The following is a 13,581-nucleotide window of genomic DNA, read 5'->3' as shown; positions in this document are numbered from 1 at the left end:
TTTCTCGATTTGGATCTTTTACGTTCCTGTTTTTGACCTGGTCTTCTGGATTCTGTGGTATTGGATGATCCCGATGCCCTTTCATTGGCATGCTTTGACCTTTGAACTGTAATGGTCAGTCAGACGCACCAGGATTAGTTGTGTTGGAACACAGGAGGAGCAGTTCTGGGTTTTGATTGGTCGATGTGTTGGATTTTTGGGGTCTTTCCTGGCTGCGTTGATAATACCTTGGTGATTGAGGAAAAACAAGGTATATTGTGTGTGTGTGTGTAAGTGCGCACGCACACACGCACACACACACACACACAGCATGCTTGTTGCAATTAGTCACAAGGCAGGAGCCTGGCTGGGTGTTTTTGTGAGAGATCCAGCTAAGGTCAGAGGTACTGAAACACACAGGGGGTGTGTGGTTTTAAAATGCTTGTCTAAGTAATCACAGTTACTGTACACTAAATCTTTGACAACTATGGAAATTCAAGATGGTGCCATGTCCCCTCCCACAGTTTCTCTGCATTGCATCATGCCACCAATAGACCAATGTATTCTACAGGGCCTAATGCCACTAGCATCCAGGCCATATGGAGAGGGAATGGGATGTTCCCACAATGCGACTCTGTGTACAAAGAGTTTTCTTGGGCGATGTCTTAAAATCAATATTTTCTTTCTCTCTCCCACATCACTCCCCCCTCTCTCTCTCTCTCTCTCTCTCTCTCTCTCTCTCTCTCTCTCAGACGGAGAATGGCAGTGCTCTCCACGAAGCAGCTCTCTATGGGAAGATGGATGTGGTTCGTCTGCTGCTAGACTCAGGTGGGTGGCATGAGAGAGTCCATGTACCCCCTTCCCTCATACCTCTGTCCCTCTTCTTCTGTGTATGTTAACCTGTCCCCTGTGTATGTAAACCTGTCCCCTGTGTTTACCCCCCCATACCTCTGTTCCTGTCCCCTGTGTATGTAAACGTGTCCCCTGTGTTTACCCCCCATACCTCTGTTCCTGTTCTTATGTGCATGTAAACCTGTCCCCTGTGTTTACCCCCCCCCCCTCATACCTCTGTTCCTATTCCTGTTCTTATGTACATGTAAACCTGTCCCCTGTGTTTACCCCCACCCCTCATACCTCTGTTCCTATTCCTGTTCTTATGTACATGTAAACCTGTCCCCTGTGTTTACCCCCCATACCTCTGTTCCTATTGCTGTTCTTATGTGCATGTAAACCTGTCCCCTGTGTTTACCCCCCATACCTCTGTTCCTGTTCTTATGTGCATGTAAACCTGTCCCCTGTGTTTACCCCCCATACCTCTGTTCCTGTTCTTATGTGCATGTAAACCTGTCCCCTGTGTTTACCCCCCACCCCTCATACCTCTGTTCCTATTCCTGTTCTTATGTACATGTAAACCTGTCCCCTGTGTTTACCCCCCCATACCTCTGTTCCTATTGCTGTTCTTATGTGCATGTAAACCTGTCCCCTGTGTTTACCCCCTCATACCTCTGTTCCTATTCCTGTTCTTATGTACATGTAAACCTGTCCCCTGTGTTTACCCCCCTCATACCTCTGTTCCTATTCCTGTTCTTATGTGCATGTAAACCTGTCCCCTGTGTTTACCCCCACCCCTCATACCTCTGTTCCTATTCCTGTTCTTATGTACATGTAAACCTGTCCCCTGTGTTTACCCCCCTCATACCTCTGTTCCTATTCCTGTTCTTATGTGCATGTAAACCTGTCCCCTGTGTTTACCCCCACCCCTCATACCTCTGTTCCTATTCCTTTTCTTATGTGCATGTAAACCTGTCCCCTGTGTTTACCCCCCCCTCCCTGTTTCTTATGTACATGTAAACCTGTCTGTTCTCATACCTCTGTTCCTATTCCTTTTCTTATGTGCATGTAAACCTGTCCCCTGTGTTTACCCCCCCACCCCCTCATACCTCTGTTCCTGTTCTTATGTGCATGTAAACCTGTCCCCTGTGTTTACCCCCCACCCCTCATACCTCTGTTCCTATTCCTTTTCTTATGTGCATGTAAACCTGTCCCCTGTGTTTACCCCCACCCCCTCATACCTCTGTTCCTATTCCTTTTCTTATGTGCATGTAAACCTGTCCCCTGTGTTTACCCCCCACCCCTCATACCTCTGTTCCTGTTCTTATGTGCATGTAAACCTGTCCCCTGTGTTTACCCCCCCCCCCTCATACCTCTGTTCCTATTCCTGTTCTTATGTGCATGTAAACCTGTCCCCTGTGTTTACCCCCACCCCTCATACCTCTGTTCCTATTCCTGTTCTTATGTACATGTAAACCTGTCCCCTGTGTTTACCCCCCATACCTCTGTTCCTATTGCTGTTCTTATGTGCATGTAAACCTGTCCCCTGTGTTTACCCCCCACCCCTCATACCTCTGTTCCTATTGCTGTTCTTATGTGTATGTAAACCTGTCCCCTGTGTTTACCCCCCCCTCATACCTCTGTTCCTATTGCTGTTCTTATGTGCATGTAAACCTGTCCCCTGTGTTTACCCCCCACCCCTCATACCTCTGTTCCTATTCCTGTTCTTATGTACATGTAAACCTGTCCCCTGTGTTTACCCCCCCCCCTCATACCTCTGTTCCTATTGCTGTTCTTATGTGCATGTAAACCTGTCCCCTGTGTTTACCCCCCCACCCCTCATACCTCTGTTCCTATTCCTGTTCTTATGTGCATGTAAACCTGTCCCCTGTGTTTACCCCCCCCCTCATACCTCTGTTCCTATTCCTTTTCTTATGTGCATGTAAACCTGTCCCCTGTGTTTACCCCCCCCCCCCACCCCTCATACCTCTGTTCCTATTCCTGTTCTTATGTGCATGTAAACCTGTCCCCTGTGTTTACCCCCCCCCCCCTCATACCTCTGTTCCTATTCCTGTTCTTATGTGCATGTAAACCTGTCCCCTGTGTTTACCCCCCCCCCCCTCATACCTCATACCTCTGTTCCTATTCCTGTTCTTATGTGCATGTAAACCTGTCCCCTGTGTTTACCCCCCCTGTGTTTACCCCCCCATACCTCTGTTCCTATTCCTGTTCTTATGTGCATGTAAACCTGTCCCCTGTGTTTACCCCCCCCTCATACCTCTGTTCCTATTCCTGTTCTTATGTGCATGTAAACCTGTCCCCTGTGTTTACCCCCCCACCCCTCATACCTCTGTTCCTATTCCTTTTCTTATGTGCATGTAAACCTGTCCCCTGTGTTTACCCCCCCCCCCCTCATACCTCTGTTCCTATTCCTGTTCTTATGTGCATGTAAACCTGTCCCCTGTGTTTACCCCCCACCCCTCATACCTCTGTTCCTATTCCTGTTCTTATGTGCATGTAAACCTGTCCCCTGTGTTTACCCCCCACCCCTCATACCTCTGTTCCTATTCCTTTTCTTATGTGCATGCATGTAAACCTGTCCCCTGTGTTTACCCCCCACCCCCTCATACCTCTGTTCCTATTCCTGTTCTTATGTGCATGTAAACCTGTCCCCTGTGTTTACCCCCCCCTCACCCCCTCATACCTCTGTTCCTATTCCTGTTCTTATGTGCATGTAAACCTGTCCCCTGTGTTTACCCCCCACCCCTCATACCTCTGTTCCTATTCCTTTTCTTATGTGCATGTAAACCTGTCCCCTGTGTTTACCCCCACCCCTCATACCTCTGTTCCTATTCCTGTTCTTATGTGCATGTAAACCTGTCCCCTGTGTTTACCCCCCCCTCTGTTCCTACCCCCTCATACCTCTGTTCATATTCCTGTTCTTATGTGCATGTAAACCTGTCCCCTGTGTTTACCCCCCCTCATACCTCTGTTCCTATTCCTGTTCTTATGTGCATGTAAACCTGTCCCCTGTGTTTACCCCCCCCACCCCCATACCTCTGTTCCTATTCCTGTTCTTATGTGCATGTAAACCTGTCCCCTGTGTATGTAAACCAAACCTGTCCCCTGTGTTTACCCCCCCCCATACCTCTGTTCCTATTCCTGTTCTTATGTGCATGTAAACCTGTCCCCTGTGTTTACCCCCTCATACCTCTGTTCCTATTCCTGTTCTTATGTGCATGTAAACATGTCCCCTGTGTTTACCCCCCTCATACCTCTGTTCCTATTCCTGTTCTTATGTGCATGTAAACCTGTCCCCTGTATTTACCCCCCCCCCTCATACCTCTGTTCCTATTCCTGTTCTTATGTGCATGTAAACCTGTCCCCTGTGTATGTAAACCTGTCCCCTGTGTTTACCCCCCCCTCATACCTCTGTTCCTATTCCTGTTCTTATGTGCATGTAAACCTGTCCCCTGTGTTTACCCCCCACCCCCTCATACCTCTGTTCCTATTCCTGTTCTTATGTGCATGTAAACCTGCCCCTGTGTTTACCCCCCCCTCATACCTGAGAGAGAGTAGACGATATGGAGAGAGAGAGAGTAGACGATATGGAGAGAGAGAGTAGACGATATGGAGAGAGAGAGAGTAGACAATGTGGAGAGAGAGAGAGTAGACGATGTGGAGAGAGAGAGAGTAGACGATGTGGAGAGAGAGAGAGTAGACGATGTGGAGAGAGAGAGAGTAGACGATATGGAGAGAGAGAGAGTAGACGATATGGAGAGAGAGAGAGTAGACGATATGGAGAAAGAGAGAGTAGACGATATGGAGAGAGAGACAGTAGACGATATGGAGAAAGAGAGAGTAGACGATATGGAGAGAGAGACAGTAGACGATATGGAGAGAGAGAGAGAGAGTAGATGATGTGGAGAAAGAGAGAGAGTAGACGATATGGAGAGAGACAGAGAGACAGGAGATGATGTGGAGAGAGAGAGTAGACGATACGGAGAGAGAGAGACACTAGACGATATGAGTGAGAACGACAATAGACGATATGGAGAAAGAGAGAGAGACAGTAGACGATATGGAGAAAGAGAGAGAGACAGTAGATGATATGGAGAGAGAGAGGGAGAGTAGACGATATGGAGAGAGAGAGAGAGTAGACGATATGGAGAGAGAGTAGACGATGTGGAGAGAGAGTAGACGATATGGAGAGAGAGACAGTAGACGATATGGAGAGAGAGAGAGTAGATGATATGGAGAGAGAGACAGTAGACGATATGGAGAGAGAGACAGTAGATGATATGGAGAGGGACAGTGAGACAGTAGATGATATGGAGAGAGAGAGAGAGAGAGAGAGAGAGAGAGAGAGAGAGAGAGACACTAGACGATATGGAGAGAGAGAGTAGACGATATGGAGAGAGACAGTAGACGATATGGAGAGAGAGAGAGTAGACGATATGGAGAAAGAGAGAGTAGACGATATGGAGAGAGAGAGAGAGTAGACGATATGGAGAGAGAGACAGTAGACGATATGGAGAGAGATAGTAGACGATATGGAGAGAGAGAGAGTAGACGATATGGAGAAAGAGAGAGTAGACGATATGGAGAGAGAGACAGTAGACGATATGGAGAGAGAGAGAGAGGGGGACAGTATATGAGAGAGAGAGAGAGAGAGAGAGAGAGAGAGAGAGAGAGAGACACTAGACGATATGGAGAGAGAGAGTAGACGATATGGAGAGAGACAGTAGACGATATGGAGAGAGAGAGAGTAGACGATATGGAGAAAGAGAGAGTAGATGATATGGAGAGAGAGAGAGTAGACGATATGGAGAGAGAGACAGTAGACGATATGGAGAGAGATAGTAGACGATATGGAGAGAGAGAGAGTAGACGATATGGAGAAAGAGAGAGTAGACGATATGGAGAGAGAGACAGTAGACGATATGGAGAGAGAGAGAGGGTAGATGATGTGGAGAGAGAGAGAGAGCAGACGATATGGAGAGAGAGACAGTAGACGATATGGAGAGAGAGAGAGTAGACGATATGGAGAAAGAGAGAGTAGACGATATGGAGAGAGAGACAGTAGACGATATGGAGAGAGAGAGAGAGAGGGGGACAGTAGATGAGAGAGAGAGAGTAGACGATATGAGGAGAGAGAGGGTAGATGATGTGGAGAGAGAGAGAGTAGACGATATGGAGAGAGAGAGAGTAGATGATGTGGAGAGAGAGAGAGAGTAGACGATATGGAGAGAGACAGAGAGACAGGAGATGATGTGGAGAGAGAGTAGACGATATGGAGAGAGAGAGAGACACTAGACGATATGGAGAGAGAGAGCCAGTAGATGATATGAGGAGAGAGAGAGAGAGTAGACAATATGGAGAGAGAGAGAGTATCGTTCTCACTCTCCATATGAGTGAGAACGACAATAGACGATATCGAGAGAGAGAGAGAGAGAGCCAGTAGATGATATGGGGAGAGAGAGAGAGTAGACAGTCGACGATATGGAGAGAGAGAGTAGACAGTCGATGATATGGAGAGAGAGAGTAGACAGTCGACAGTCGACGATATGGAGAGAGAGAGTAGACAGTCGACAGTCGACGATATGGAGAGAGAGAGTAGACAGTCGACAGTCGATGATATGGAGAGAGAGAGTAGACAGTCGACAGTCGATGATATGGAGAGAGAGAGAGTAGACAGTCGACAGTCGATGATATGGAGAGAGAGAGTAGACAGTCGATGATATGGAGAGAGAGAGTAGACAGTCGATGATATGGAGAGAGAGAGTAGACAGTCGATGATATGGAGAGAGAGAGTAGACAGTCGATGATATGGAGAGAGAGAGAGTAGACAGTCGATGATATGGAGAGAGAGAGTAGACAGTCGACAGTCGATGATATGGAGAGAGAGAGTAGACAGTCGATGATATGGAGAGAGAGAGTAGACAGTCGATGATATGGAGAGAGAGAGTAGACAGTCGACAGACGACGATATGGAGAGAGAGAGTAGACAGTCGACGATATGGAGAGAGAGAGAGTAGACAGTCGACGATATGGAGAGAGAGAGTAGACGATGTGGAGAGCGAGAGAGTAGACGATATGGAGAGAGAGAGAGTAGACGATATGGAGAGCGAAAGAGTAGACGATATGGAGAGAGAGAGAGTAGACGATATGGAGAGAGAGAGTAGACGATGTGGAGAGCGAGAAAGTAGACGATATGGAGAGAGAGAGTAGACAGTCGACGATATGGAGAGAGAGAGCCAGTAGATGATATGGGGAGAGAGAGAGAGAGAGAGTAGACAGTCGACGATATGGAGAGAGAGAGTAGACAGTCGACGATATGGAGAGAGAGAGTAGACAGTCGACGATATGGAGAGAGAGAGTAGACCGTCAACAGACGATATGGAGAGAGAGAGTAGACAGTCGATGATATGGAGAGAGAGAGTAGACAGTCGACAGACGACGATATGGAGAGAGAGAGTAGACAGTCGACGATATGGAGAGAGAGAGTAGACGATATGGAGAGAGAGAGAGTAGACAATGTGGAGAGAGAGAGAGTAGACGATGTGGAGAGAGAGAGAGTAGACGATGTGGAGAGAGAGAGAGTAGACGATGTGGAGAGAGAGAGAGTAGACGATATGGAGAGAGAGAGAGTAGACGATATGGAGAGAGAGAGAGTAGACGATATGGAGAAAGAGAGAGTAGACGATATGGAGAGAGAGACAGTAGACGATATGGAGAGGGAGAGAGAGAGGGGGACAGTAGATGAGAGAGAGAGTAGACGATATGGAGAGAGAGAGAGTAGATGATGTGGAGAAAGAGAGAGAGTAGACGATATGGAGAGAGACAGAGAGACAGGAGATGATGTGGAGAGAGAGAGAGTAGACGATACGGAGAGAGAGAGAGACACTAGACGATATGAGTGAGAACGACAATAGACGATATGGAGAAAGAGAGAGAGACAGTAGACGATATGGAGAAAGAGAGAGAGACAGTAGATGATATGGAGAGAGAGAGGGAGAGTAGACGATATGGAGAGAGAGAGAGAGTAGACGATATGGAGAGAGAGTAGACGATGTGGAGAGAGAGTAGACGATATGGAGAGAGAGACAGTAGACGATATGGAGAGAGAGAGAGTAGATGATATGGAGAGAGAGACAGTAGACGATATGGAGAGAGAGACAGTAGATGATATGGAGAGGGACAGTGAGACAGTAGATGATATGGAGAGAGAGAGAGAGAGAGAGAGAGAGAGAGAGAGAGAGAGAGAGAGAGAGAGAGAGAGACACTAGACGATATGGAGAGAGAGAGTAGACGATATGGAGAGAGACAGTAGACGATATGGAGAGAGAGAGAGTAGACGATATGGAGAAAGAGAGAGTAGACGATATGGAGAGAGAGAGAGTAGACGATATGGAGAGAGAGACAGTAGACGATATGGAGAGAGATAGTAGACGATATGGAGAAAGAGAGAGTAGACGATATGGAGAGAGAGACAGTAGACGATATGGAGAGAGAGAGAGAGGGGGACAGTATATGAGAGAGAGAGAGAGAGAGAGAGAGAGAGAGAGAGAGAGAGAGAGAGAGAGAGAGAGACACTAGACGATATGGAGAGAGAGAGTAGACGATATGGAGAGAGACAGTAGACGATATGGAGAGAGAGAGAGTAGACGATATGGAGAAAGAGAGAGTAGATGATATGGAGAGAGAGAGAGTAGACGATATGGAGAGAGAGACAGTAGACGATATGGAGAGAGATAGTAGACGATATGGAGAGAGAGAGAGTAGACGATATGGAGAAAGAGAGAGTAGACGATATGGAGAGAGAGACAGTAGACGATATGGAGAGAGAGAGAGGGTAGATGATGTGGAGAGAGAGAGAGCAGACGATATGGAGAGAGAGACAGTAGACGATATGGAGAGAGAGAGAGTAGACGATATGGAGAAAGAGAGAGTAGACGATATGGAGAGAGAGACAGTAGACGATATGGAGAGAGAGAGAGAGAGGGGGACAGTAGATGAGAGAGAGAGAGTAGACGATATGAGGAGAGAGAGGGTAGATGATGTGGAGAGAGAGAGAGTAGACGATATGGAGAGAGAGAGAGTAGATGATGTGGAGAGAGAGAGAGAGTAGACGATATGGAGAGAGACAGAGAGACAGGAGATGATGTGGAGAGAGAGAGCCAGTAGATGATATGAGGAGAGAGAGAGAGAGTAGACAATATGGAGAGAGAGAGAGTATCGTTCTCACTCTCCATATGAGTGAGAACGACAATAGACGATATCGAGAGAGAGAGAGAGAGAGCCAGTAGATGATATGGGGAGAGAGAGAGAGTAGACAGTCGACGATATGGAGAGAGAGAGTAGACAGTCGATGATATGGAGAGAGAGAGTAGACAGTCGACAGTCGACGATATGGAGAGAGAGAGTAGACAGTCGACAGTCGACGATATGGAGAGAGAGAGTAGACAGTCGACAGTCGATGATATGGAGAGAGAGAGTAGACAGTCGACAGTCGATGATATGGAGAGAGAGAGAGTAGACAGTCGACAGTCGATGATATGGAGAGAGAGAGTAGACAGTCGATGATATGGAGAGAGAGAGTAGACAGTCGATGATATGGAGAGAGAGAGTAGACAGTCGATGATATGGAGAGAGAGAGTAGAGTAGACAGTCGATGATATGGAGAGAGAGAGAGTAGACAGTCGATGATATGGAGAGAGAGAGTAGACAGTCGACAGTCGATGATATGGAGAGAGAGAGTAGACAGTCGATGATATGGAGAGAGAGAGTAGACAGTCGATGATATGGAGAGAGAGAGTAGACAGTCGACAGACGACGATATGGAGAGAGAGAGTAGACAGTCGACGATATGGAGAGAGAGAGAGTAGACAGTCGACGATATGGAGAGAGAGAGTAGACGATGTGGAGAGCGAGAGAGTAGACGATATGGAGAGAGAGAGAGTAGACGATATGGAGAGCGAAAGAGTAGACGATATGGAGAGAGAGAGAGTAGACGATATGGAGAGAGAGAGTAGACGATGTGGAGAGCGAGAAAGTAGACGATATGGAGAGAGAGAGTAGACAGTCGACGATATGGAGAGAGAGAGCCAGTAGATGATATGGGGAGAGAGAGAGAGAGAGTAGACAGTCGAGATATGGAGAGAGAGAGACAGTCGACGATATGGAGAGAAGTAGACAGTCGACGATATGGAGAGAGAGAGTAGACAGTCGACGATATGGAGAGAGAGAGTAGACCGTCAACAGACGATATGGAGAGAGAGAGTAGACAGTCGATGATATGGAGAGAGAGAGTAGACAGTCGACAGACGACGATATGGAGAGAGAGAGTAGACAGTCGACGATATGGAGAGAGAGAGTAGACGATATGGAGAGAGAGAGAGTAGACAATGTGGAGAGAGAGAGAGTAGACGATGTGGAGAGAGAGAGAGTAGACGATGTGGAGAGAGAGAGAGTAGACGATGTGGAGAGAGAGAGAGTAGACGATATGGAGAGAGAGAGAGTAGACGATATGGAGAGAGAGAGAGTAGACGATATGGAGAAAGAGAGAGTAGACGATATGGAGAGAGAGACAGTAGACGATATGGAGAGGGAGAGAGAGAGGGGGACAGTAGATGAGAGAGAGAGTAGACGATATGGAGAGAGAGAGAGTAGATGATGTGGAGAAAGAGAAGAGTAGACGATATGGAGAGAGACAGAGAGACAGGAGATGATGTGGAGAGAGAGAGAGTAGACGATACGGAGAGAGAGAGAGACACTAGACGATATGAGTGAGAACGACAATAGACGATATGGAGAAAGAGAGAGAGACAGTAGACGATATGGAGAAAGAGAGAGAGACAGTAGATGATATGGAGAGAGAGAGGGAGAGTAGACGATATGGAGAGAGAGAGAGAGTAGACGATATGGAGAGAGAGTAGACGATGTGGAGAGAGAGTAGACGATATGGAGAGAGAGACAGTAGACGATATGGAGAGAGAGAGAGTAGATGATATGGAGAGAGAGACAGTAGACGATATGGAGAGAGAGACAGTAGATGATATGGAGAGGGACAGTGAGACAGTAGATGATATGGAGAGAGAGAGAGAGAGAGAGAGAGAGAGAGAGAGAGAGAGAGAGAGAGAGAGAGAGAGAGAGAGAGAGAGAGACACTAGACGATATGGAGAGAGAGAGTAGACGATATGGAGAGAGACAGTAGACGATATGGAGAGAGAGAGAGTAGACGATATGGAGAAAGAGAGAGTAGACGATATGGAGAGAGAGAGAGTAGACGATATGGAGAGAGAGACAGTAGACGATATGGAGAGAGATAGTAGACGATATGGAGAAAGAGAGAGTAGACGATATGGAGAGAGAGACAGTAGACGATATGGAGAGAGAGAGAGAGGGGGACAGTATATGAGAGAGAGAGAGAGAGAGAGAGAGAGAGAGAGAGAGAGAGAGAGAGACACTAGACGATATGGAGAGAGAGAGTAGACGATATGGAGAGAGACAGTAGACGATATGGAGAGAGAGAGAGTAGACGATATGGAGAAAGAGAGAGTAGATGATATGGAGAGAGAGAGAGTAGACGATATGGAGAGAGAGACAGTAGACGATATGGAGAGAGATAGTAGACGATATGGAGAGAGAGAGAGTAGACGATATGGAGAAAGAGAGAGTAGACGATATGGAGAAAGAGACAGTAGACGATATGGAGAGAGAGAGAGGGTAGATGATGTGGAGAGAGAGAGAGAGCAGACGATATGGAGAGAGAGACAGTAGACGATATGGAGAGAGAGAGAGTAGACGATATGGAGAAAGAGAGAGTAGACGATATGGAGAGAGAGACAGTAGACGATATGGAGAGAGAGAGAGAGAGGGGGACAGTAGATGAGAGAGAGAGAGAGTAGACGATATGAGGAGAGAGAGGGTAGATGATGTGGAGAGAGAGAGAGAGTAGACGATATGGAGAGAGAGAGAGTAGATGATGTGGAGAGAGAGAGAGAGTAGACGATATGGAGAGAGACAGAGAGACAGGAGATGATGTGGAGAGAGAGTAGACGATATGGAGAGAGAGAGAGACACTAGACGATATGGAGAGAGAGAGCCAGTAGATGATATGAGGAGAGAGAGAGAGAGAGAGTAGACAATATGGAGAGAGAGAGAGTATCGTTCTCACTCTCCATATGAGTGAGAACGACAATAGACGATATCGAGAGAGAGAGAGAGAGAGCCAGTAGATGATATGGGGAGAGAGAGAGAGTAGACAGTCGACGATATGGAGAGAGAGAGTAGACAGTCGATGATATGGAGAGAGAGAGTAGACAGTCGACAGTCGACGATATGGAGAGAGAGAGTAGACAGTCGACAGTCGACGATATGGAGAGAGAGAGTAGACAGTCGACAGTCGATGATATGGAGAGAGAGAGTAGACAGTCGACAGTCGATGATATGGAGAGAGAGAGAGTAGACAGTCGACAGTCGATGATATGGAGAGAGAGAGTAGACAGTCGATGATATGGAGAGAGAGAGTAGACAGTCGATGATATGGAGAGAGAGAGTAGACAGTCGATGATATGGAGAGAGAGAGTAGACAGTCGATGATATGGAGAGAGAGAGAGTAGACAGTCGATGATATGGAGAGAGAGAGTAGACAGTTGATGATATGGAGAGAGAGAGTAGACAGTCGATGATATGGAGAGAGAGAGTAGACAGTCGATGATATGGAGAGAGAGAGTAGACAGTCGATGATATGGAGAGAGAGAGTAGACAGTCGATGATATGGAGAGAGAGAGTAGACAGTCGATGATATGGAGAGAGAGAGTAGACAGTCGACAGACGACGATATGGAGAGAGAGAGTAGACAGTCGACGATATGGAGAGAGAGAGAGTAGACAGTCGACGATATGGAGAGAGAGAGTAGACGATGTGGAGAGCGAGAGAGTAGACGATATGGAGAGAGAGAGAGTAGACGATATGGAGAGCGAAAGAGTAGACGATATGGAGAGAGAGAGAGTAGACGATATGGAGAGAGAGAGTAGACGATGTGGAGAGCGAGAAAGTAGACGATATGGAGAGAGAGAGTAGACAGTCGACGATATGGAGAGAGAGAGCCAGTAGATGATATGGGGAGAGAGAGAGAGAGAGAGTAGACAGTCGACGATATGGAGAGAGAGAGTAGACAGTCGACGATATGGAGAGAGAGAGTAGACAGTCGACGATATGGAGAGAGAGAGTAGACCGTCAACAGACGATATGGAGAGAGAGAGTAGACAGTCGACGATATGGAGAGAGAGAGTAGACAGTCGACAGTCGACGATATGGAGAGAGAGAGTAGACAGTCGACAGTCGATGATATGGAGAGAGAGAGTAGACAGTCGACGATATGGAGAGAGAGAGTAGACAGTCGACAGTCGACGATATGGAGAGAGAGAGAGTAGACAGTCGACAGTCGATGATATGGAGAGAGAGAGTAGACAGTCGATGATATGGAGAGAGAGAGTAGACAGTCGATGATATGGAGAGAGAGAGTAGACAGTCGACAGTCAATGATATGGAGAGAGAGAGTAGACAGTCGATGATATGGAGAGAGAGAGTAGACAGTCGACGATATGGAGAGAGAGAGTAGACAGTCGATGATATGGAGAGAGAGAGTAGACAGTCGACAGATGACAATATGGAGAGAGAGAGTAGACAGTCGACGATATGGAGAGAGAGAGTAGACAGTCGATGATATGGAGAGAGAGAGTAGACAGTCGACAGACGACGATA

General features: G+C 47.1%; 1 protein-coding gene across 1 annotated transcript in view; it reads left to right on the top strand.

Annotated features, from left to right (window-relative positions):
• The window catches only part of LOC123994385 (ankyrin repeat and sterile alpha motif domain-containing protein 1B-like), a 509,344-nt gene that overhangs the window by 148,334 nt on the left and 347,429 nt on the right, over nucleotides 1-13,581 (top strand). Inside the window, 1 exon segment of the mRNA XM_046296905.1 lies at nucleotides 732-807. Within this exon segment, the coding sequence (XP_046152861.1) occupies nucleotides 732-807 (76 nt within the window).

Source organism: Oncorhynchus gorbuscha, linkage group LG14 (genome assembly GCF_021184085.1).
Source record: "Oncorhynchus gorbuscha isolate QuinsamMale2020 ecotype Even-year linkage group LG14, OgorEven_v1.0, whole genome shotgun sequence".
NCBI classification, from domain to species: domain Eukaryota; kingdom Metazoa; phylum Chordata; class Actinopteri; order Salmoniformes; family Salmonidae; genus Oncorhynchus; species Oncorhynchus gorbuscha.
The sequence above is the reverse complement of the archived record's forward strand: the minus strand, read 5'-3'. Positions and strand labels throughout refer to the sequence as shown.